Source organism: Mustela erminea, chromosome 1 (assembly GCF_009829155.1).
Source record: "Mustela erminea isolate mMusErm1 chromosome 1, mMusErm1.Pri, whole genome shotgun sequence".
Taxonomy (NCBI): domain Eukaryota; kingdom Metazoa; phylum Chordata; class Mammalia; order Carnivora; family Mustelidae; genus Mustela; species Mustela erminea.
In genome coordinates this window covers 27,201,993-27,225,765 of record NC_045614.1, presented here as the reverse complement: position 1 = coordinate 27,225,765, position 23,773 = coordinate 27,201,993, and the positions used below count along the sequence as shown (strand labels likewise).

Here is a 23,773-nt window from a genome sequence, read left to right as displayed (position 1 = left end):
AGGCTCGCCTTCCACCTGCTTCCTCCAGCAGCAGCCACCCCCTCCTGGAACCTTCAAGCAGGTGACGGGCACTTCACGAACTCACTCCATGGTCCCCTCTTAGTCCAGCAGGGGGTTGTTTTATTTTGGGGGGTGGTGTCATCTTGCGTTTTGTTTTTCTTTCTCAGGCAGGGATTGTGGTATTTCATTCCTGGTTAAATTGTTCAAATCCCTGCCCGAACTTCCTCTGCCAAGGTCAGGAGAGCTCTGTGGGGAAGAGACACTCAGCCCAGGCCAAAGCGAGGCCTCCAAGTGGCTCTTCAGCCAGACAAGACTTGGAACTCATTTCCTCCTTCGGATGAATTTCCTCCTTCCTGGGAAGATTGTTTAACAGGGCAGGGAGTGTTTATAGCAGGCTTTTCTGCAGGAGGGCAGAGCCAGGGCAGAACCAGGAGGAGCTGGCCCACACACGGTGCCCACAAACCACTGGGTCCCTGTCACAGTGCGAGAACCCACCTGGGAGGCCCCAGCCCCTCCGAGAACCAGCAGGCTGGCCTCGCTCAGCAGCGGGTCCAGGGGGCTGACGGGCTGGGTCAGGGCCCCAAAGCACCAGCGGGAACATCTGGCCTCTCCACCGAAGCAGGTAAGCGGGAGCCCTGAGCCCTCAGGTACGTTTCCAACAGCACGAAAAGATCCAAACTTCCAGGTCCACATGACTGAAAGAAAGGAAAAGAGAAGTGGGGTGGACGGAAGCGGGCAGGCCAGGGATGGATGGCCGGCATCGCAGGCTCCTCTCCTCGGGCAGAGGGGCCCCTCGGCATTCATTCATTCTTTCATCTCCTCATTCAAAAAACACAGCTGAGCATCAATCAGCAGCCACACCAATATTTAAAGGATGAACGAGAAAGGTCCCAACTCTCATTTTTCTGTGAACAAAATGATCTGTAAAGTCACAACAAAGCTCCCTGGTCTCGAGAGATCTTGTAGCTGTGTGATATCAGGTGCATCCCTAGCCTTCACTGAACCTCAGTTTTCTGATCTGTGAGGTGGGAGTGAGAGTCCGGCGGTCCTCTGTTGATCCCTGTAGTTCTCCATCTAGACATCCAGGCTAGCAGTCACAAAAAAACACATAAAATAGCATCTGTTATGTGCCAGACTCTGGGCTGTGTGCTCGCTATGTAATAACACATTTAATCCTCATGTGACCTCTACGAGGTAGGCACCGTAATCACTCCCAGTTTGCATATGGGGCACGAAGGCACAGAGAGATTAAATAGCTTGCCCGAGCAGTGTGGCTGCAAAATGTACACTCCCCGACACTAGGCAGCACTGCGTCCCCAGTGAAGGCGACTCAAAGTCTGTGGCTGGAAGAGAGCCGGTGGAAATTTGCACAGGTAGTAACTTCAGAACACTTCCGACATGTACCATAAAGGAGGTAGGAGTCAGGACAGACTTCTCGGAGGTTAAGTTTGGGGAGGAATGCTAGTGGGAGGAAGAGAACGGGGAGGTAAGCATTTGGGACACTGCAGACTCTTAAGAGAAGGGGGAGAGGGAGGAAGGGGGGGTGGTCCTGCAGGGAGAGGGCAGGAGCGGACATTGGGAGGAGAGGGCAGCAAGGTGCTCAGGCCCACCCAGGACAAGCAAACTGTGGAGTGGAGTTCGGTTCTACCCAGTGTTTGCTCTATCTGTCTGTCCGCTCCAGTGCATTGGCCAGCTCCCCGTTCAGGCTGGCCACAGCCTACCCAACGCCAAGCCAGGCCTCCCAATATTAGACGGGCAGGTCTCCTCTGAGGGCACTGGGGTTCTGTCTTATGGTCATCATTTACACCCTGTCTCTGTATACCTCCATGTGTACACACGGCCCCTGCCACTGCCTTCCAGTAGGAATTTGGAAGCCTGAAGAGCCGAGGGTTATGTCCTGGGGTGCAGGATGCTGGAAGCCATGGCTTGCCAACGTGTGCTTGGACTGGGCTGTTCCTGGGCAGTTCTACCCTGGGTGAGACCGGCCTGTCTACTTCTGCTGGGCAAGTCTGGCACAGCTTCCTGGACCAGACTGAAGTCCTACAGCAGAGGCCTTGTGGAAAGGGCAGACTCTTCTATGATTGGTAACAATCTCTTGCTTTGGGAGGTCCCAGGAAACAGAGGTGGAAAGGCCAAGGTCTGCTTCCCAGGTGCGTAGCCTGGGGAGACAAAGATGTAGAAGTCATGGAAAGAGAACCACTTTGGAGTTTGAATCCTATCTCTGACTTTTTCTTGCTGTATTACCTTGGGCAAGTTACCTCACATGTCTGGTGATGTAGGTGTGGTTGAAAATGGGAAAATCCTTGTGTATCAGTACTCTTCCGGCTGCAAGTGACAACAACAAAAACAACAAAAAATTCAAGCCAGCCCAACAAATAAAGGAACAATATTGGCTCACATAACGAAAAAGTCCAACGAGCCACTGGCAGGCAAGGCTGGATCTAGGGGCTCGATGACATCCCCAGGACTCTGACTCCATCTCTGAAATTCTTGCTTCCATGTTGCTTTATTCTCAGGCAAGGTGTCCCAGCCCCCACAGTGGCAGGTACCATCACCATCTGTAGTTCTAAGTCATCTCAAGTCAGCTACCCCAGCAGAGAGGCAGATCCTCTTCCTTGACAAGTCCATCAAGAGCCCTGGGAGGGCTGTGATCTTCTCAGCATGGGTGGCCTGCCCACCTCTATGACCGAGAAAAGGAGTTAGGCCTAGGCCACGTGGTCACACTTGGAACCTGGAATGGGGCCATCCCTAGCCAATTGCCTGGTAGGAATCAGAGAAAGGGAGTTTGGTGCCTGAAGGAAAATCGGGGTGAGGAACAGGAAAAGGGGGCATGGGTGCTGGAAAGATGACCCAAGAGGCAGGTGTCTACCACAGTCTGGCTCCAAGCATCCCTCCTTCATTTAATCACAGTTACTAAAGTAATGGATGGCAATATTGCATCAGCCACTCCACTTGTATGACCTTGGATAAATCACTTAATCTCTTTAAGCCCCTCACGAGTAAGGAAGTCAATAAAAGAATCTGCCTCACAATACTGTTGAGAAGATTAAGCGAAGGACACGGGGCTCAAAACTGGCCAACAAACAGTATTAAGACTTACTAGAATCATCACTGTGATTATTATTAAGATTATTTCTCCTTCAGAGATGTCTGGATCCCACATATCCCTGGGAAAGATTTATCTCCTCAAACCTTTCCAAAACCCCATTGACGTCATTGTGGAGGCGGCCATCATGTTAATCAAAGAGGCCAAGACCCAGCTCTCTCTGATGGAAAGGAATAGAATTGCCCACGGGGTCTTAGGTGAATTTCGTCATGCTTGACCTGCTGAAGTGATTCAGATAGGCCAACAGCAGGCCATGGCTCAGGGGATGAACCCAGACGCTCCAGGCAGTCCCATCCTGATAGAGTAGCCCTCTCTGGTGACACACAGCCAGACTCTCAGCAAAGAGACATTCTGGTGGCACATACTGGCCCCTCCGTGTACCCAAAGATGCCTAGCAGCCTGAGATTATACCCCGTGCCCTTGGGGAGGGGAAAGGGCTGCATGTTGGGCCAGACACCTTCTCCTTTCTCCTGCTGCTCTGTCAGGGCTTGGAGGAACCAATCCCGATCCAGAGCATACATTTTTCCCATTCTGGGGGGATTTCTGCCTCCTTAGGAGGTATGGTGGAGGGCACAGGGGCATCCCCAAGCAGCGTACAAGGGGGCCTACTCACTGAACTACTGTCACTTACGAAGCATTTCCCCTGTGGCAGTATTGTGCATGGGGTGTATTCTCGAATTTAATTTTTACTAAATTAGGGATTGTGATGGCCACATACAGGTAAGGAAACCAAGCTGAGAGGACTGTAGCCACAGCTCCAGGACAGAACCCAGATGGGGCTCCAAAGACCGCCATTCAGCTACCATATGCTATAGACTCAAAATTGCCAGGCCCGATGAGGCCTCTGCAGATCTGAAGGTGCCAATATGGCAAGAGCTGCCATTGATTGGGCGTCTCCCCAGTGCCGGGCACTGAGCAAGGCACCCTCAGATGACAATCCAGTCAGGCGAATTTGGAACAAAGTCTAAGGACAGGCGGCTGAGCCCTGCTAAACCAAGGGGCTGGTGGATCCGCCCCTGAGGGGCATGCAGGCTGCCGGGAGGAAAAGGAAGGGCAGGGTGATAGGAACCCTCTCTTATCCTACAGAAGGCCTCCTTCTCCACCATCAACGGTTGAACCAAACCCAGGCAGGCTTAAGCTCGGGAAAGGGAACACCAGAGCTCCTGTCCACCTTGGGCTAAGATGGGCAACACCCAAATTAGAGTTGGACAAGCTAAGGCCTAGGGCCAAATTCAGATTCCCCTGTGTTTATAAATAAAGTTTTATTAGAACATAGCCACATTCATTCATTTACAAACGGCTACTCCAGCTTTCCCACTGCAATGGCAGAGTGGAAGGGCTGTGACTGAGAATGTATGGCCCAGAAAACCCAAGATATTTCCTCTCGTCCTTTGCGGAAAGCTGCCCAGCCCAAGTCTAGAGGAGTCGGACACTGTGGTTAAGAATGTGGGCTCCTGGGCTCCTCTCTGGGATCTCTCTCTTCCTCTGCCTCTCACCAGCTGTGACCTAACGCTCTGTGCCTCAGTGTCCCCGAATTCCTCATTAAGCTGCTGAGGATTAAAGCAGTTAAAATAAGGAAGCGTCAGAGCGGCAGCTGGTACCTGTGGGCTTTTTGTCTTATTCTGGGAAACATCCCAGGAACTTGGGGAGTAAGCAACCTCAGAATCCTGTGCCTCCCACACCTTCTTGCATTTCCTGCTGTGTGACCTCTCACAGCCCAGTAATTCTAACACTGGCCAGAGCTGGAGAAAACCATTAAAACCACAAATAAAATTAAAATAGGGCATAACAGAAATAATGGGCTTATTTCCTTCTGAAATAAATGTCACTGGCACAATGCTTTCGACCCACCGTCCTTATTGTTTACAGATTTATTTGGAGTTTCTATGTGTCTGTATTGGTGACATGATCAATAATTGCCTATAAATACTAGGGGTTTACAAGATGGACCGTTTAGAGAAGGAAAGGCAGCCGCTGGTTCCTCAGATTTCGAGGTCAGAATTCAGGATGGCTAGTGGCAACCGGGTTTTGGCAGCATCCCGCACGCCTCCTGGGACTCTCAGCAGCCCCCTGACTCCCGTGTGCGTGTGGGCGTGCCCACGTGCTAGTGTGTGTGTGTGTGTCTGTCAATGTATCTGCCGCTCTCAGTCCTTTAGGGTCTCCGCTTCTTTTTTGTTCTGTCCTGTCCCTTTATCTCGATCTCCTCTACGTGCTGAGTGTCTCCCTCAGGGTCTGTGGCCCCCTCTGCAGCGGCCACCTCCCACCCTGCTGCGTGCAGAATCCATCCCTTGCCAGGAATCCTGCCTGCGTGGGGGCGAGGTGGGGCGGGGGGATGTGGACACAGAGAGAAGCCCATGGACAGAGCAGGGAGTGCCCCCCCTGCCTTTGGAGACAACACTTAGTCCACGGAATTTCCGGGGATGATGAAAACAGCCGGAGCTTGCATTTAGCCTGAAGAGGCTGCTTGGATTCTGAAGTCTGAGCCCATCCCCTGGACAGGGTTCACTTTGGAGAATGCTGCGGGTCAGGGAGTAAAAGAAGAAACCACTTAGATGGAGGGAGCATCTGTGGTGTGTTTGGGGCCTTTTCTCCCTTAGTTTCTTTCCCAGACAGAAAGCCACTTGCTTCTATCTGAGGACACTTAGTGCCCAACTACTGTGTGCCTTGGTGCTAGCATCAGGGGCATGCACGAGGAAGGCCCTCAGAAGCCACTGCATTGGGAGGAAGCTGGCCCCTGAATTAGGCTGACCTGAAGCATGACAGGGCACCTCAATGGAGAAATTCCTTAATGGAGGAGCCGGGGTCAGTGAAGGCTTCTTGGAGGAGGTGCTGCCTTCTCCACACTGAGCTGAGGTTTTATCACTAGCCCTATTTTAGTTCTTCCTGAGGCCCCCTTATCACCCTCAGAACAAAGTCCAAAGTAGTCATTCCATCAGCCCAGTCCTTACAGGCTAATGTATAATTAGCCTAATGTATAGTCCCTTCCCCCCTTCACTTTGGTCTCTACCATCAGAGTTTCAGGTTCTGCCTCTCCTCTGAGCCTCTGCACATGCTGTTACTCTGCCCCAAACACTTTCCAGGAGAACTCCAACTGTCCAGATGCCACTTCCTCCAGGAAGTCTACTCTGACAGCCCCCTGGCCAGGAGGTTCCCTGAAGGAAGCCCAACCCGAGCCCCCACCCCACTGCACCATCACCATCCACGTATCTTTTGCCCTCACACTGTGCATTTCCGGAAGGTGAGAACCTTATTGGCTCCCTGCTCTGTTCCAGGCCCCCGGCATTGTGATGGCACAGGAAATGTAGGGTGAATGATTGAGTTGGATTTTTTAAATAATTATTTTATTTTTTTATAAACATATAATGTATTATTAGCCCCAGGGGTACAGGTCTGTGAATCGCGAGGTTTACACACTTCACAGCACTCACCATAGCACATACCCTCCCCAATGTCCATAACCCCACCACCCTTTCCCTAACCCCCTACCCCTGGCAACCCTCAATTTGTTTTGTGAGATTAAGAGTTTCTTATGGTTTGCCTCCCTCCCAATCTCATCTTGTTTCATTGATTCTTCTCCTACCCCCAACCCCCCCACGTTGCATCTCCACTTCCTCATATCAGGGAGATCATATGATAGTTGTCTTTCTCCGATTGACTTATTTCGCTTAGCATAATACCCTCTAGTTCCATCCACGTCGCAAATGTCAAGATTTCATTTCTTTTGATGGCTGAATAGTATTCTATTGTATATATATACCACATCTTCTTTATCCTTTCATCTGTTGATGGACATCTAGGTTCTTTCCATAGTTTGGCTATTAAGGACGTTGCTGCTATAAACATTCAGGTGCACATGCCCCTTCGGATCACTACTTTTGTATCTTTAGGGTAAATACCCAGTAGTGCAATTGCTGGGTCATAGGGTAGCTCTATTTTCAACTTTTTGAGGACCCTCCATGCTGTTTTCCAGAGTGGTTGTGCCAGCTTGCATTCCCACCAACAGTGTAGGAGGTTTCCCATTCTCTGCATCCTCGCCAGCATCTGTCATTTCCTGACTTGTTAATATTAGCCATTCTGACTGGTGTGAGGTGGTATCTCATTGTGGTTTTGATTTGTATTTCCCTGATGCTAAGTGATGTGGAGCAATTTTTCATGTGTCTGTTGGCCATATGGATATCTTTTTTGCAGAAATGTCTGTTCATGTCCTCTGCCCATTTCTTGATTGGATTATTTATTCTTTGGGTGTTGAGTTTAATAAGCTCTTTATAGATTTTTGGATACTAGCCCTTTATCTGTTATGTCGTTTGCAAATATCTTCTCCCATTCTGTCATTTGTCTTTTGGTTTTGTTAGCTGTTTCCTTTGCTGTGCAAAAGCTTTTGATTTTGATGAAGTCCCAATAGTTCACTTTTGCCCTTGCTTCTCTTGCCTTTGGCAATGTGCCTAGGAAGAAGTTGCTGCAGCTGAGGCCGAAGAGGTTGCTGCCTGTGTTCTCCTCAAGGATTTTGATGGATTCCTTTCTCACAATGAGGTCCTTCATCCATTTTGAGTCTATTTTTGTGTGTGGTGTAAGGAAATGGTCTAATTTCATTTTTCTGCATGGGGCTTCCAATTTTCCCAATACCATTTATTGAAGAGGCTGTCTTTTTCCATTGGACATTCTTTCCTTCTTTGTCAAAGATTAGTTGACCATAGAGTTGAGGGTCTATTTCTGGGCTCTCTATTCTGTTCCATTGATCTATGTGTCAGTTTTTGTGCCAGTACCATACTGTTTTGATGATGACAGCTTTGGAATAGAGCTTGAAGTCTGTAATTGTGATGCCACCAACTTTGGCTTTCTTTTTCAATATTCCTTTGGCTATTTGAGGTCTTTTCTGGTTCCATATAAATTTTAGGATTATTTGTTAAGTTGGATTTTTTTTTTTAAGATATCACAGAGATTCCCCAATAACTCATGACCAAGAAGATTCAGAGTCTTCAGACCTGCTCAGCTTATGACCTTGGGTTGTCTCAGACTTGTCTCCAAGTCCCCCTGGCCCTACTCCGCACTGAGAAGTCCCCACTTTAAGGATAACACATCTCACGTGCCAGTCCCAAGATGCTGGGCGGAAAGTGTCTGAGCCCTCTTCTGCTCTTCACCAGAAAAGGCTCTGTGCTGACTTCATTTTTTCTGCCGTGGTTTGGGGTCACAGAGTAGCTGCCCAAATGCTCATCTGTGCCACCCCTGCCCTGAAGTTTCCATTGCTTGCATGAAGGAAAACTTGAGCCCTCACGGCCTGGATATAAGACCCTTCCTTGATATAGAATTATCCTTTGAGTTCCAATTAAAGTACCTACTCTGAGTCAAGCCTTACTCCTAGGCACACGGAACTCCCTCAGACCCAGTGCTCTTCCTTGTTGGAATCTGGTGAGCGTGGCTCAGCCTCAGGCCCGCCAGCCGCCATGCAGTCACCTCCCTGCTGTCCGCAGCTGGTGGTGTGGCTCTCAGCTCTGCTCCCACAGCCGTGAGACCGCTCACCCACCCCCTCCAGGCCTCGGCGTCCTCCTCGGAGAAGGGGAGACAGTAGGATCCAACCCATGGGGTTGCCAGGGGATTCGGCAAGATATATGTGTAAAATTCTTAGCCTAACTCCATCCGCAAGGTAAGCCCTCAATAAAGGGTAGCTGGTTTAATCATTTTCTTGATAATTTATTATTTTTATTATTAGCAAAAAAGTGAGTTTGCGGTTCTGCTCTGGAACTCAGGTGGTCCTTCGAGGTGTGGCTCTGGGCAGAGAGTAAGAAACCTGATAGCCAGCAGGTGCAGGAAAGCCTGAAGGGCCAAAGCCAATACTAGGGCAGCTGGCCAGCTATGGTTGTTGCTAATTACAACCTGATTTCTCCAAGCTCGGGATAGGGCCTCCGGTTCACGCCTCCTTAGAAACGAGCTGCCACATGGAGAACACAGTTGAGCCTGTGGCTGATGCCCAAGTGGGGGGAAATGCAGAGCGTGTTCACGGAGCTCTTTCCATTTCAGCTGTGGCTTAGGGCTGATTCAGAAGTGACCATGGGCTGAACCTGGATCCTTATGATGAGCTAAGAAACAGCTTCTGAATTCTGTCTTTCCAAGGACAAAGGGCTGCTTGGGTGAGGACCCGAGGCCAAGGAGCAGTGACCCAAGGCCAAGGAGCAGTTGCCCGAGGGGATAAGTCCTAGAAGAGCAATGCCCAAACAGAACAGCATGTGCAAAGCTGGCGAGGGAGAGAGCCTCTCTCGGGTATGCTCTGAGCATCTGGAGAAGGAGGAGTGGGGACCGCAGATGATGAGGGCGGCAAGGTCCATCTCATGCCAGCGTTTAAATCATGTGAGGCCTTCTAAGCACATGAGATACTTTGGCCTGTATCCTGAGGGCCTTAGGGACCAGAGACCAGACTTAAGCAGGAGAAATACCTATTTATTTCTTCATCAAGGTGCATTCCTCCACCCTGCTAGCCTGGAAAGAGAGTAATCTGTCCTCCATTCATCTTGGCTCTGGGACAGGTCATGGTGAGCTCAAAGGTACCTGAGTAGAGAAGACTCCAGGAAACAGGAAGAAGCTGATGTCCCATCTCTTATAGGACCATTAAGAAATGTCACAAACAGGCTGTGATGGCATTTTAGTTGCGTTGGAAGAGCAAACATCCGGATAGGAATCCTGGCAAGGTGTTGCTAGCAGGAAGCAGCCGGGGTGCATGGGTCCTGCCCACAGGGAGGAGGGTTGGGGTGGACGTCATCAGCTGGCAGAGTCCTTGTAGACAGGCGGCCTCCCTGCCTGACACCCCTTTCAGGACAAGTAGATGGCATCACCCTCATAGAGGAGGAAGCCGGCGCCCTGAGAGGTGTGCCCCAAAACACACAAGTACTGAGTGACGAGTGCAGGTCTCTCTGATGGAGCTGAAGCCCGTCCTCTTTCCTGACATTATTGCTACTTCCTCCCCGACCCTCTCAAGACCAAGGCCATGAGGGCTGCCCCATGCTCAGCCTGGCATTTTCGTCCTCTGGCAGGATGTTAGAGTAGCTGAGAAAGGGGCTCCAGCAGCCCCAGACTCACAGATGTCCAACTTAGAGTCACCAGGGAAAAAACAGCTTCTCTACCCCTCCCCCACTCCCCAACCCTTACCCCCCCCATCTCCCCACCCCCTGGTTTCCCAGATCTGTCCAGGGAAAAACTCTGATTGGCCTTGCATGGGTCCCATGCCCCCTTCCAAACCAACGACAGAGAAATCACCTTGTTACCAGCTCCTCTTGACAGGATGGGGGGGCCTTGATGGGGGTCCCCTCATCCAGGACCACAGGTAGGCATTAGCCCTGATTTGGGGGGGTCAGGAAAAGCTTCCCAGAGGAAGCAACTTCTACACTGAGACCTGAAGTATAAGTAGGAGTGTTCCAAGCAAAGAGACAGACAGGGAGCAACAGGACAAAGGCTCAGGGATGCCCCGAGCAGGTCTTTTTGTTTTGTTTTGTTTTGTTTTACAGATTTTATTTATTTGACAGAGAGTACAAGCAGTGGGAGCAGCAGTGGGAGCGGGAGAAGCGGGCTCCCTGCTGAGCAGGGAGTCTGAAGTGGGCTCGATCCCAGGATCCTGGGATCGTGACATGAGCTGAAAGCAGACTGAGCCACCCAGGCATGTCTTGCTCACAGGCCTATCCCCTGTCTCATACACAGCCTGCCTTCCTGTGATTGCTCAGAGACTGCTTCAGAAATTAAATCCACAAGCTGCTGTGTGGCCTTAGAGAAGTCAGTTGCCCTCTCTGAACTTCAGCTTCCTTCTCTACACGGTCGTTTCATTGCCCTAACCTTTCAGGGCTGTGCAAGCATCCAGTTCATTCAGGCCCTTGATCTTCATGGAGCACCTCCTCTGTGCTCAGCCTTGTACGGGGCCTGCAGGAAACCAGGCCTGCCATGGAAAAGGAAAGCACGCTTGCGGCTTACGCACAGAGCCAGACATGCAGCCAGAAATCCGAAGGGATCCCAGGGGAGGGGCAGGACAAAGGGAGAGGCTCAGAACCCCCATGGGTTCTGCCTTCCCCTCCCTAGTCCTCCAGCTCCGTCCCCTCCTTTCCACCCTCCACCCTCCCACCACCGCCAGCCCTGTGACCACATACTACCCTGGGGTCATCATATGTGTGCAAGGACAGTCAGACCTTTCTCCCCGTGCCTTTGCCCCACAGCTCCGTAACCTGAATAACAGGTTGTGACAGACAGTCTCGCAGCAACAGGTAAGAAAGAAACTCTGGGGTTTGGGTGGTTACGGAGGGAATTCTCGCCCCACCCCACATACCGGTCCCAAGTGCCTTTCTCCCTCCCTCCCCACCCCCAGCAGACCCGGTCCCAGAGCCCAGGAGTGTGGAGCTAGAGCCTCCTGAGCACCCATGGGCTGGCAGGGTGAGCTGGCCAGGTGAGCGGGCAGGGAGCTCAGGAGACTGGAGAGCCCTGCAGGTGCTGAGGGGACGGTCGGGGACTCAGCCAGGAGGGACATCCGACTCACCGCCCTCCCCACCCCCAAGCCCTGAAGCCAGAATCCGTGCTTGGCATGGGCAGGACAGCGAGAAGCTAGCCCCCTGCCCAGGTATGCGTCCCAGCCTCTCTCTCTGTCCCATCTCTCTTGTCTCTCTCTCTGAATGGCACTTCTTCTCCCTCTGAGTCTGGGTAAATGCATGTCCTGAGTATTTGCTCTTCCCTCTGCTCCTTTATGTGTTTTCCTCCTCTGTGTCCCTCTCTATTATCTCTGCCCCTTGTCCTTTGTCTCTCTGAGTTCCGTCTCCCGCCTGCTCTCTATGAATATCAACGTGTATCTCGTCACCTGTGCGTCCCCAACCACCTGACCCTGTTCCATCCTTCCCTCCTGTCTGGCCCCGAGCTCTCCTGGATCCCCACACAGGCGGATCCCACAGAACATCCTTCAGCATCATCTGGGGGCCTGGGCTCCCAGACTGTAGGTCAGATTCCAGGAATACTCAAAAGCATAATATACTCCTGTATCGGGAAAAAAAGAAAAAAAAGGTGGGGGGGGTGAGGTGATCATTTGAATTTCAGGAAGTTAAAGTTCTATAAAACCTCTGTGGGTGGAGTCAGGCACGGGTTCACCTTTCTCACCAGGAAGGACCTAAAAGGCAGGTCTGAGTGGGTGGGAACATTTTCATACTTATCAAAAAGAAATGTAGATTTGCCCTTGCTTTTGTTTAAATATCAGGGAGTGTTCCAGGGAACTGCTTGAATGGCCTCCTGTCTCTTATCTGTGGCCTTGGTGGTAGGGCTTTGGAGACCAAGATTGTTGGGATGGATTCTTAGGATAAAGAAGTTTCTGGAGTAGGGAGGGTGCAGGAAGAGTCGCGGGGGCAATTCCTTGCAGTCAGAGCCGCTCCAGCTGGCTGTGGGCGTTCAGAGACTTAGAACAGTTACCACCAGCCCTGCCCTCCCCTCCCCTAGGTTTCTACAGACCCCCTGGGGGTCTTCACAGCTGCTGAATCACTGGGAACTGCCCAGCACCTGGGCAGGTGACACAGGTGAAAGCTGGGGCCTGGGACTCAAGAAGGCAGGGAACTCCAGTTTCAACTCTCCTCCGGGACAAAGGGCCCTGGGAGTGGGACCCTGTGGGGATTGGGCAGTGGAGACCTGCTCCAGATTCTGGCTGTGACCCTTACGAGCTGAATAACCCTGGGCTTAACCACGGTGAGTCTTGGCTTACCTACTTGCGAGGACGAAAGGAGATAACTGTGTATATAGCACCTGCGCCAACTCACCCGTAATGTGAGTGTTCTCGTTACTCTTCCCCTTGGCACTTTGGCAGAAATCACTCGAGCTGCTGTTTCCTTGCTGGAGCCAGCTAGCTCAATGTCTCTCAGCTGGCTGGAGGGACGGAAGGATGGACGGATGGATGGATGGACGGATGGAAGGTGGAAGGATGGATTGATGGATGGATGGATGGATGGATGGATAAATCAATCCTCCAAGAGACAGTGGCTGGCAGACTACAACTTCCTCTACCTGCCAATCTCTGCACTCAAAAAAGACATGTTGAATAGAATATAAAATTCTAGGGGCAAAAGTGAAGGAGAGGTGGAGGCGGAGAGTGAACAGAAGACAGATGGTGAGGAACCAATCCGAAAGTCAGAGATACTCATCCCTAATCATCTACCTTATTCGTTTTCAGACCCCAAGTGCCAGTTTCCAATTTGATTTCCTTCTCTCCATAGGCTAACGCTGACCCCAAGCTGCTGCTCACCTGGACAAGATGAGAAGATCAGGTAGGGGCCATGTTCCAAGGATTCAAAGTCTCAAGGTCTGATACTGGTTTAGGAATCATTTTTTCTATCAGGAATGCAGCCAGTCCCTGGACTCAGAGGTTGTTTGGCATCCCATGCTCTCAAATGTTCAGACCAGATGAACTCTAGGAGGAAACCCATCCAGGGGTAAGCCTGAAAGAGGAGAAAAGGCAACTTGCTGCCCAGAGGCTGAAGGGCGATAAGCTTTGCCATCATGGCCCCTCCAGGCTGGGATCACAGGGACTCTCCCTATTTTGGAGATACCTAACTCTAGAAGGAAGTGAGGGCTCAAGGAGGGCTGTTCTAGAAACTTCATACCACGGGGCTGGGCACAAAGAGCAGCCTTTGCCTTCTCATCCATGTTCTCATGCTATACCCTCTGTACAGATAGGGAGACTGAGGCACCAAGGAAGAAATGGACACAATTCATTTATATTCCCAAATAGCTGTGAGGAAGTTCAGAGCACAAGTTTTAGAGTCAGCACACTTCCCTTCCCTTCAAACGCCACGTCTGAGCTAACTGACCACCTCCCTGAGCCTGTTTCCTCATCTGAAAAATGGTAATGATCAGTAGCATCCAATTCGTACGTTTACCATGAGGATGAACTGAGATAACTATGTACGTGAAAGCTGTTGGCCCACTGCCTCCAACAAAAGTCTGTATCATGTGAGCTGATGCCCAGGGAGAATTCTGGGTGCCTCCAGGCCACACTGGGGCCCAGAAGATGAGGGACCTCCCACAGCCCTGAGCCGTGCCCCAGCCGTGCCTTCTCCTCCAGCCCTACTAGTGAGAGGCTAACACAAGACCCCAGAGCTGAATTCAGGGCCACACGGAGGTCAGGGACGGACCTAGAGAGTGTGGCTTGATGGCAATCGAGCCACCAGGTATAGTGGCGCCTGCCTCTGGCCCTCATGGGAGAGTGGGGGAAGGGAGTGAGACTGGGAGCTCGGGGGGTCTGTCCTGGGTGGGGGTTTGCTCCCCACTAGTGCAGAAGCAGTCAGGCTGTGAGGCCAGGGAAGCCATGTAAGAAAGGGCAGTGTATGTTCTATAGATAGCATTGTATGGTTATTTGTGGCAGCTTTCAGGAGGAGTGATGGAAAATGTGAGGGACCAGCCCTAGCCCCAAGCCACCTTGGAGGCTGCCTATTAGAGACAACTATCACATCGCTCCCAGTGAGCTCAGGGCTCGGAAGCAAGGCTGTTGAACCATGTCCACCCTATGACTGAGGCACTCCTGCCCAGAGAGGCTGAGCTTTGGCCCGAGGTCACACAGCGGCACTGGCTGTCCAGAGCACTGGCCACAGCCTTCCTGACTCCTGTGGCGGGGCTCCCCGAGCGGGCTGTCTGCTGCAGAACCTGCCTCCTGCTTTGCTGCCACCCACTCAGGCCTCATCCTGGGGTGCTGGATAAGAGTGCAGATTCCTAGGCCTAACCCCTCAAGAGTCTATCTCTGGGTGGCTACGTGGAGCCCAGGAAGGCTCATTTCTAACTTTTTCTCCCAGTAGACCCACTTGGGGAAATGTGGCCACGTCACCTTACAGCACGGTCTCACCATTTGATCACTGCATGGACTCCCACATGGTCCTACCACGCGGTCCCCTGACCTGGTCCAAGGTGTGGGCCTCAGTCTGGTGGGGTCTCATGACATGGTCTCACTGTGGGGATTCGGTAAGGACTCACAAGGAGCCTTGCTATGTGGCCTTGTGATGGGGCTTCACGGCAGGATCTCCTTGCTTTGCAGGTGTGCTCCGACTCCTGGCCCTCATCTTTGCCCTGGTCACCACATGGATCTTTTTGCGCAGCTACAGCAGCTTAAACATGAAAACTATCCGTCTGCCCCGCTGGCTGGGTGAGTGGGGCTCCCTGCTGGGGCAGGGACTATGGACCAGGACGGGGCCAAGGATAGTCCTCCCTCCATCTGTGGGTGACCCAGGAGACAGCCAGACATGGCAGAGTTTGGGCTGCCTTTGGGACTCCAGCCTTTGGGGGGGTGGAGCCTGCCAGGAAGGCTGGAGCCCATGGGGAAACAGATAAGTGTTCCAAGACCCTGGCCAAAACATGTGCCTGCATCAAGGGCCATTTTGGAAATGGGATTCCAAGAAAAATGGACAGAGGGAGGAAGAAAAGAAGAAAGGAAGGGAGGAGGGAAGGGAGGAAGCCAAGAGACACAAAACTGAGCATTGAGTGGTATCTAGCCGCGGCTGCTCTCACCTCTTCCTGAAACACTCTTCACACAGATGTCCCTCTTCTCCAACTTCAGGTCTCTGCTCAAATATGACCTCCTCAGAGAGGCCTTCCCCAACAACCCCAGCTGCAGCCATGACACCTCCCTCTACTTTAGCCCCTATGTCAGCCTGTTTCCTTGAGAGCTTCACCATCATCCATTATTAGGGTGTTTTATTTGTCTACTTGGTTGTTTTCGATCACCATCCCCTAGAATGTAACCTTCTTGAAGGCAAGGATTTTATCCTGTGTACATCCATTTCTCTAGCACTCCGTGCAGGGCAGATGCTCAGTAAACGTTTGATAAATGTAAGAAAAATGAATGGATGGATGGGTGAATGATGAATGGGTGGACTGATGGAAGGTGGATGGAAGGATGGGTGAATGGATGGGTATGTAGGTGGATGAATGGACAGGTGGATGGATACATAGTGGATGGATGGATGGATAGATGGATGATGGATAGATGGTTGATGGATGGGTGGATTGGTAGATGGTGGGTGGAGGGATGGATGGGTGGATGGATAGATTATGAATGGGTGGACAGATGTATAGATGGATGGATGGTGGGTAGGTGGGTAATGGATGTGTGGGTGGATGGATGAATGATGAATGGGTGGATAGATGGGTAGATGGATGGTTGGATGGCAGAGGGTGGCTGGCTGGCTGGATGGGTAGATGGATGGATGGATGAGTGGATGATGGATGGGCTCACACCCACATCAGGATGAATTGTATAAACCCATGTAGGCCACCATGTTCCCAGCCCCAGGACAGTGCTTTTACAGAGATGGAGTTTGCTGTGCAGACAGCCTGGGAAGAGATGGGCCCAGGTCAGTGTAGGAGGCTCTGAGCAGAACTGGAGCTCAGGGGTGTCCTCTAGAGGAGAGAGCCCCAGCCTGAAGTGAGAAAGAGAACAGGGTTTGAAAGTACACCCCAGAACGGAAGTCTGATGAATCAACACCTCCAACCAACATGGAGTGACTATTCTGTGTTAGGTCCCAGGGACCCCAAAATGAGAAACATGTGGCCCCCGCTCATGGTCTGAGTCAGAAAGACAAACAGACTTAATTACAGAATATACAAAATCAAAAGTGATGATCCAGGGTCTCAAGAAATACTTATGGTGACAGGACAGGTAACCAGTGGGAAAGTGGCCATTGAAAACCATGAATGCTCAGACACTGAACGGGGTAATATTCATTTTCTTCAGAGGTTCCTAGTTTGGCTACATACACCCCCCCCCACCTTATTATTTAATGCACTAATAAAGAAGCACATAGATTATTGTAGCACAAATTTATGTTTTAATATTTTATTATTATATTGATGTATAGTTGGTTTCCATTCTAATCTGTTTTATTTTATGCATTTAATAACATGCTCTGTTAGAGTAGGAAGTGCTGTGTGTGTGTGTGTGTGTGAAGCGGTGGCAGAGAAGGTGAGGGAGGGCTCCCTGACAGGGTGGGACTTCTAGAGTTCACCTCAACAGGAGGCCCTCCCACAGGAGGAGAACGCTTGGCGCTGGCCAATGCCACTCTCCAGCGTCCAGCAGGGGGCGCCCAAAGCATTTTTCTCGCTAACCAGATTGTGTCTTCTCTCTAGCAGATTTGGACTCCAAGAAGGTCGGTGAGTATCACCCCAGCCCTGCCTTTGCCTTAGAGTGAGATTTTCCAGGGCTTCTCCTCCCAGCCCTGCAGGCCCTAGAAAAATCTTGGTGTCCAGAATCTGCCCAGCTCTCTCCTCCCATGGCCCCAAGGTGCCTTCTGAAGCCCCCCCCCCCCCCCCCCCCCCCCCCCCGCACCGAGCCCTGTATCAGTAGTGGCCTCCTCTCAGCCATTCAGACTGATGGAGATAGCTCAGTTCTCCCTTCCCTAGCAACCCCACCCTGCAGTCTGGATTGCCTCCCTAGTCACAGCCCCCGGCCCTGCACAGCCACCTCCCCTCTCTGACCCCCCCACTGAGCCAGAGCCCTGAAGATGGGTGATATGCTTATTGTCATTGTGCAGCGACCACAGGCGTGGGTCACAGTTCCTGTTCCAGAGTCCCCGGGGCCATATGGGGCACTCCACGTGCCCCTAGAAGCATATAGAAGGGGGTGCTGGTTGTCTTTTAGGGTGGAAGTGCCCAGTGTGCCAAGAGAGATGGGGCAGAGTGTTCTGGCCTCCGGGAGGGCTACCCCCTTCCAACGGGATGAGATCAGAGAAGGCATTAGGGAGGAAATGGCAAAGGCCTAGAGGCAGTAATGTGGGGGGCTGCAAGAGAGACCGTAGCTGGAGAGTCAGGCACTGGAAAGTGGGAATGCTGAGGCCTCCAATGTTGGATACTGCAGCCATCCAAGCAGGGCTTCAGCGAAAGACCCCAGCTCCCAAAGTGTGGAGGGGGGGAAGGGAGGGACAGTTATGATGATGATGATGATAGTACAGTGATGGAGGGCTGACTATATTCTGTGTTCAGAGCGTTCCAGGCATCTCATGCAATCCTCACCACCTCGGGTAGGCGCTCTAATTATACCCATTTTATAGGTGGGCACACTGAAGCTCAGAGAAGTGAAATCTCTTGGCCAAGGTAACACAGATGTACATAGTGGAGCAGGAGTTCAACTCCAGGCTAGCCCAGAGCCCACCCTCTCAAGGCTCCTTTCAGGAGGCAACATCTCCAAGCCCCCCCCCTTCTCCCACCCTAATGTAACAGTGACAGAAGAGGGTTATAGTTGCAGGAACAGAATTTTGACCGAGAAGGGCATAGGGGCCCCCGTGCACTGTGGGGTTACAGAGAGCAAAGACCATATGGATCAACACCAACCATTCACCCACACTGCAACTCCATTGACCTAAGCCTCCTGAGTCCTATTCTAGAGTAGACACAGAGTAGCACAGCATCTCGGTACAAACACACACTCAGGCATCATCTGCTGGGGCATGACAGATGTGGGCACACAAGCTGCCTGCCCCCTGCCAGCTCTCCTGGTCGACATTGACAGTTAAGCCCCTAATAGTAGCTCCACTGACAGTTCCGAGAAGAGCTATCCGACAGCCCTGATCTAAACCAACTCCTTCATTTTATAGCTGGCAAAGGTAAAGGGAGAGATTTCTGGCAAGTCACACTGAAGATTATTCAAGAGCAGCCTGCATTTCCTGACTGCTCCCCCCCACCCCCACCAGTGCTTTGCTTCATACCCTCAGCAGCAGCACTGGGGGTTCCCAGAGGGCTTGGAGTCTCAGGGTTTGAGGCAGCTGGGCACAGCCCCCCAGCCCAAATCCAGAAAGCAAATCCCTGCCTCCCAGTGGCTGAGCCCCCTGGACGTCATCCCCTTCAGCCAGTAGCTGGACCGTAAAGGCTGGATGGTCAGAAAATCAATTCTGGAAAAGCCTGCTTAAGCCAGCTTGTTGACATCAGGTTTATCAGACTTAGCTGCAGTTGATTAGGCTCTGGGCAAACGCTACAGTGGGGTCCAGGGCCTGGAACAATCCCTCCAGCATCAGTAAGAATGTCTGGTCTCAGGAGTTACCTGGCCTTTCCATGAGGGGACAGGCCACCAGAGGTGAGGGCCCAAGGCTCACAGGAGAGTAGGACTCCTCCCCAGTGTCATCCTCAGCCTTCATCCCCACCTTTCGGCAGGTACTAGGCCTCCTGAGAAGGGTCCTCTTCAGAAGGTGGGGGAAGGGGTCAGGTCCCCACGTCTCCAGCTCTCTTTGACTGGGAGCCTCCAGCCTAGACACCCACTCTGCCCTTAACAGCCCCTTGTGGGAGTCTCGGCACCTGGCGCTCATTCTGGTGACAGTGTCCTGGTTTGAGCTCTGGTTATACCCATCAGGTGGGGTACTGAGTCTCGGAGCAGGAGGCAGGGCAGAGAGCCCACCATAGGCATTCCACTCAGGCCTCCAGGGCTGCCTGCTTGGCTGGAGTACCTGGGCGTGGGCTTGGCAAGTCTTGCACAGTGAGTTGTGTCCCCCCCCAGAGGGACACTTTTCCCTGAGGCACAGAAAGGCTCCCTAGAGGCTGGCAAGATCCTCAGCACCCTGATGGCATCCTTTCTCCCAGCCTGGAGCCCAGCCCTGCCCAACCACCTATGCGTTCATTCAGTGAATGTTTATTGAGTGCCTACTGTGTGCCAGGCATAGGAGTTCCCGGCATGATTTAACAAGATAATAAATGTAAAGTGCTTGCCACGGTGCTTAGCACACAGCAAGCCCCTGGCGGCTGCCAGCTTGTCTCAGGAAGCCTGGGGGTTCGCTCCAAGCCCGTGCTGCCATAGCTCCGCGGGGCGCGGAGCAGGGGCTGGAGGACACACGCTGCCCGATCATGGCTTTCCCTTTGCAGGTGAACTTTCTCTAATTTCATGTTTACCCAGCCTCCCTAACGGTACTTTCCAAAGTGTCAGGTGGTGGGTTTTAAAAAAAAAAAAAACAAAAAACAGCAACAGCAGGCATTAGTATAAATGAGAGCCTGCCGGGCCGAAAACACAGGTGACGGAGATCCCCGCTCACAGAGTCTGTGGAGGGCCCAGCTGTGTGGGGGGGTCCCAGATACATTTCCCGCCTCTCTCTGGCCTCGGGGGCTGGCCCTGGGAGGGCCACCAGGAGAGGACGAGAGTCTGCATCAGAGCCAGGCGCTGAGCTGGAACTAGAGCTGTCCTGGAAACCCTGAAAATAAACTCGAGGGTGGTCAGACACAAAGGTGTCTTCAGCGGGGAGGGCTGGAGGCGCCCTGCGCATGCGTGAAGGGGCAAATCCCCCGGCCTTGAGGCTGTCGGGAAGGTGCCTTGGAGGGGAGGCTTCTCGCAGGGTCCGGAGCCTGCTCCCCGGGGCCGCTCCCCTGCCTCCTCCCGAGCCCCTTGCCACGCTGCGACCACCAAGGTTGGTCTGTTCCCTCCACAGAGGTCGTGAGGACCAAGTGCGGCCTCAGCAAGCCCTGCCCGGACAACTTCTTTGCCTTTAAAATCAGCAGCGGAGCCGCTAACGTCGTGGGTCCCACCATGTGCTTTGAAAACCGTGTGTAAGTTTCTTGCGGGTTCATTCACCAATTCGAAGGCTGCAAGGGCGGGCGCTGAGACGGGCCCACACCTTCCACTGGCTTGCTTTTCCTCTGGGGGCATGAGTCACGAATAACAGTAATCCCGACAGCTTTCCCATCCGCCAGCACCTTGTTAAATGCTGCCCGGCTTCCTCTCATTCAATCCCCCAACCCTCCCTGGGGGGGTAGGGGGTGGGGTTGCAATGAACCCCTTTGCAAAGATGAGGAAATGGAGGTTCAGACGCCATTACCCACCTGACCCGTGGCAGAGTCTGGATTTGAACTCTTGAGCTTGTCTACCTGATAGTCAAGGTCCTGGGCTTCCTCTAAAGGGGCGAATGCCTCTGGGAGAGCTCAGAAACAAGATCCAGGCCTCAAAGTTCAGATGCAGCAGGTGCGGGGGCTTCCATCCAGGTGCAGAACAAAGACTATGTAGGCATTATCCAAGCCAGATGGTAAAGGCTCTGGGGCACTAAGTTTATCCTACCAAAGGGGCCAGGGACTGGTGGTGTATGTATTTACGTATTTATTTTTCTTTAATTTAATTTAATTTAATTTGACATATACTGTATTATTAGGTTTTTAGGTAGAATTTAGTGATTCATCAGTAGCATGGAACACCCAGTGCTTATTACACCCCGTGCCCTCCTTCATGCCATCACCCAGTTACCCCATCCTCCCACCCAGCTCCCCTCCAGCAACCCTCAGTTGGTTTCCTATGATTAAGAGTCTCTTAGGCTTGCCTCCCTCTCTATTTTCATCTTATTTTATTTTTCCTTCCCTTCCCCATGTTCATCTGTTTTCTTAAATTCCACATATGAGTGAAATCTTATGGTATTTGTCTTTGACTTATTTCGCTTAGCGTAATACCCTCTAGTTCCATCCACATCATCGCAAATGGCAAGATTTCATTCTTTTTAATGGCTAAGTAATATTCCATTGTATGTATACACCACATATTCTTTTTTTTTTTTTTTTTTTTTTTTTTTTTTACAGATCACAAGTAGGCAGAGAGGCAGGCAAAGGGGGCGGGGGGGAGCAGGCTCCCTGCTGAACAGAGAGCCCGATGTGGGGCTCAATCCCAGGACCCCGGGATCATGACCTGAGCCGAAGGCAGAGGCTTTAACCCACTGAGCCACCCAGGTGCCCCTATACCACATCTTCTTTGTCCATTCATCTGTCAGTGGACATCTGGGCTCTTTCCGTGGTTTGGCTTTATAGACATTGCTGCTGTAAACATTCATGTCCCTTTGAATCACTGTTTGTAACCTTTGAGTAAATACCTAGTAATGAAGTTGCTGGGTCATAGGTAGCTCTATTCTTAACTTTTTGAGGAACCTCCGTGCTGTTTTCCAGAATGGCTACCTCAGCTTTCATTCCTGCCAACAGTGTAAGAGGGTTCCCCTTTCTCCACATGCACGCCAACACCTGTTGTTTCTGGAGTTGTTAATTTTTGCCATTCTGACTGGTGTGAGGTGGTACCTCATTATGGTATTGATTTGGATTTCCCTGATGCCCAGTGATGCTAAGTGTTTTTTCATGTGTCTATTGGCCATTTGTATGTCTTCTTTGGGAAAACGGCTCTTGATGTCTTCTTCCCATTTCTTGATTGGATTATGTGTTCTTCAGGTGTTGAGTTTGATAACTTCTTTATGGATTTTGGATACTAGCCCTTTATCTGATAAGACATCTGCAAATATCTTCTTCCATTCTGTAGGTTGTCTTCGGTATTGTCAACTATTTCCTTTGCTGTGCAAAAGCTTTTTATTTTTGATGAAGTCCCAATAGTTCATTTTGCTCTTGTTTCCCTCGCCTTTGGAGATGTGTCTAGAAAGAAGTTGCTCTGGCCAACAAAGAGGTTGCTGCCTTTGCTCTCCCCTCAGACTTTAATGGATTCCTGTCTCACATTTAGGTGTTTTATCCATTTTGAGTTTATTTTTGTGTATGATGTAAGAAAATGGTCCAGTTTCATTCTTTTGCATGTGGCCGTTCAGTTTTCCTAACACCATTTGTTGAAGAGACTGTCTTTTTCCCATTGGACATTCTTTCCTGCTCTGTCAAGAGTAGTTGACCACAGAGTTGAGGGTCTGTTTCTGGGCTCTCTATTCTGATCCATTGATCTGGGTGTCTGTTTTTGTGCCAGTACCATACTGTCTTGATGATGACAGCTTTGTAATAATGCTTGACGTCTGGGAACTGTGATACCACTGATTTTGGTTTTCTTTTTCAACATTGCTTTGGCTATTGGGGGGTCTTCTCTGGTTCCATAAAAATTCTAGGATTATTTTTTTCCAGCTCTGAAAAATGTTGATAGTATTTTGATAGGGATTCCATTAAATGTGTAGATAGTTCTAGGTAGCATAGACATTTTAACAATATTTGTTGTTCCAACCCATGCGTATGGAATGTTTTTCCATTTCTTTGTGTCTTCCTCTATTTCCTTCATAAGTGTTCTGTAGTTTTTAGAGTACATATCCTTTGCCTCTTTCATTAGGTTTATTCCTAGGTATTTTACGATTTTGGGTACAATTGTAATTCTTTCTTTTGTCTCATTTTTAGTGCATAGAAATGCAACTGATTGCTGTGCATTGATTTTATATCCTGCCACTTTACTGGATTCCTGTATGAGGAATCTGGCGATTTTGGGGTGGAGTCTTTTGGGCTTTCCATATAGAGTATAATGTCTTCTGCAAAGAATGAGAGTTTGACTTCTTTGCCGATTTGGATACTTTTTATTTCTTTTTGCTGTCTGATTGCTGAGGCTAGGACTTCTAGTACTATGTTGAATAGCAGTGGTGGTAGTGGACATCCCTGCCATATTCCTGACCTTAGGTGAAAAGCTCTTAGTTTTTCCCCACTGAGAAGGGTATTTGCTGTGGGTTTTTCATAGATGGTTTTTATGATAGTTAGGTATGTACTCTCTATCCCTACACTGTGAAGAGTTTTAATCAAGAAAGGATGCTGTACTTTGTCAGTTGCTTTTTCTGCATCAATTGAGAGAGTCATGTGGGTCTTGTTCTTTCTTGTATTCATGTGGTGTATCACATTGATTGATTTATGGGTGTCGAACCACCCTTACAGCAAGGAATAAATCCCACCTTGTCATGGTGAATAATCCTTTTTTTAAAATTAACATATAATGTA

At 50.8% G+C, this 23,773-nt stretch overlaps 1 protein-coding gene across 5 annotated transcripts in view; it reads left to right on the top strand.

The window, feature by feature from the left end:
• The first annotated feature begins 411 nt into the window (after nt 1-411).
• FAM3D (FAM3 metabolism regulating signaling molecule D) overlaps nt 412-23,773 on the top strand; it is a 37,573-nt gene continuing 14,211 nt past the window's right edge. The window contains exons 1-5 of one of the 5 annotated variants that reach the window (XM_032323851.1): nt 412-647; nt 13,321-13,371; nt 15,132-15,239; nt 17,219-17,242; nt 20,494-20,611. In XM_032323851.1, coding sequence (XP_032179742.1) covers nt 13,359-13,371; nt 15,132-15,239; nt 17,219-17,242; nt 20,494-20,611 — 263 coding nt within the window. In that variant the 5' untranslated portion in view covers nt 412-647; nt 13,321-13,358. Of the gene's footprint in view, nt 648-11,238; nt 11,344-11,415; nt 11,694-13,320; nt 13,372-15,131; nt 15,240-17,218; nt 17,243-20,493; nt 20,612-23,773 lie in introns of those variants that run through there. The other 4 variants (XM_032323842.1, XM_032323825.1, XM_032323858.1 and 1 more) reach the window with 4 other exon arrangements.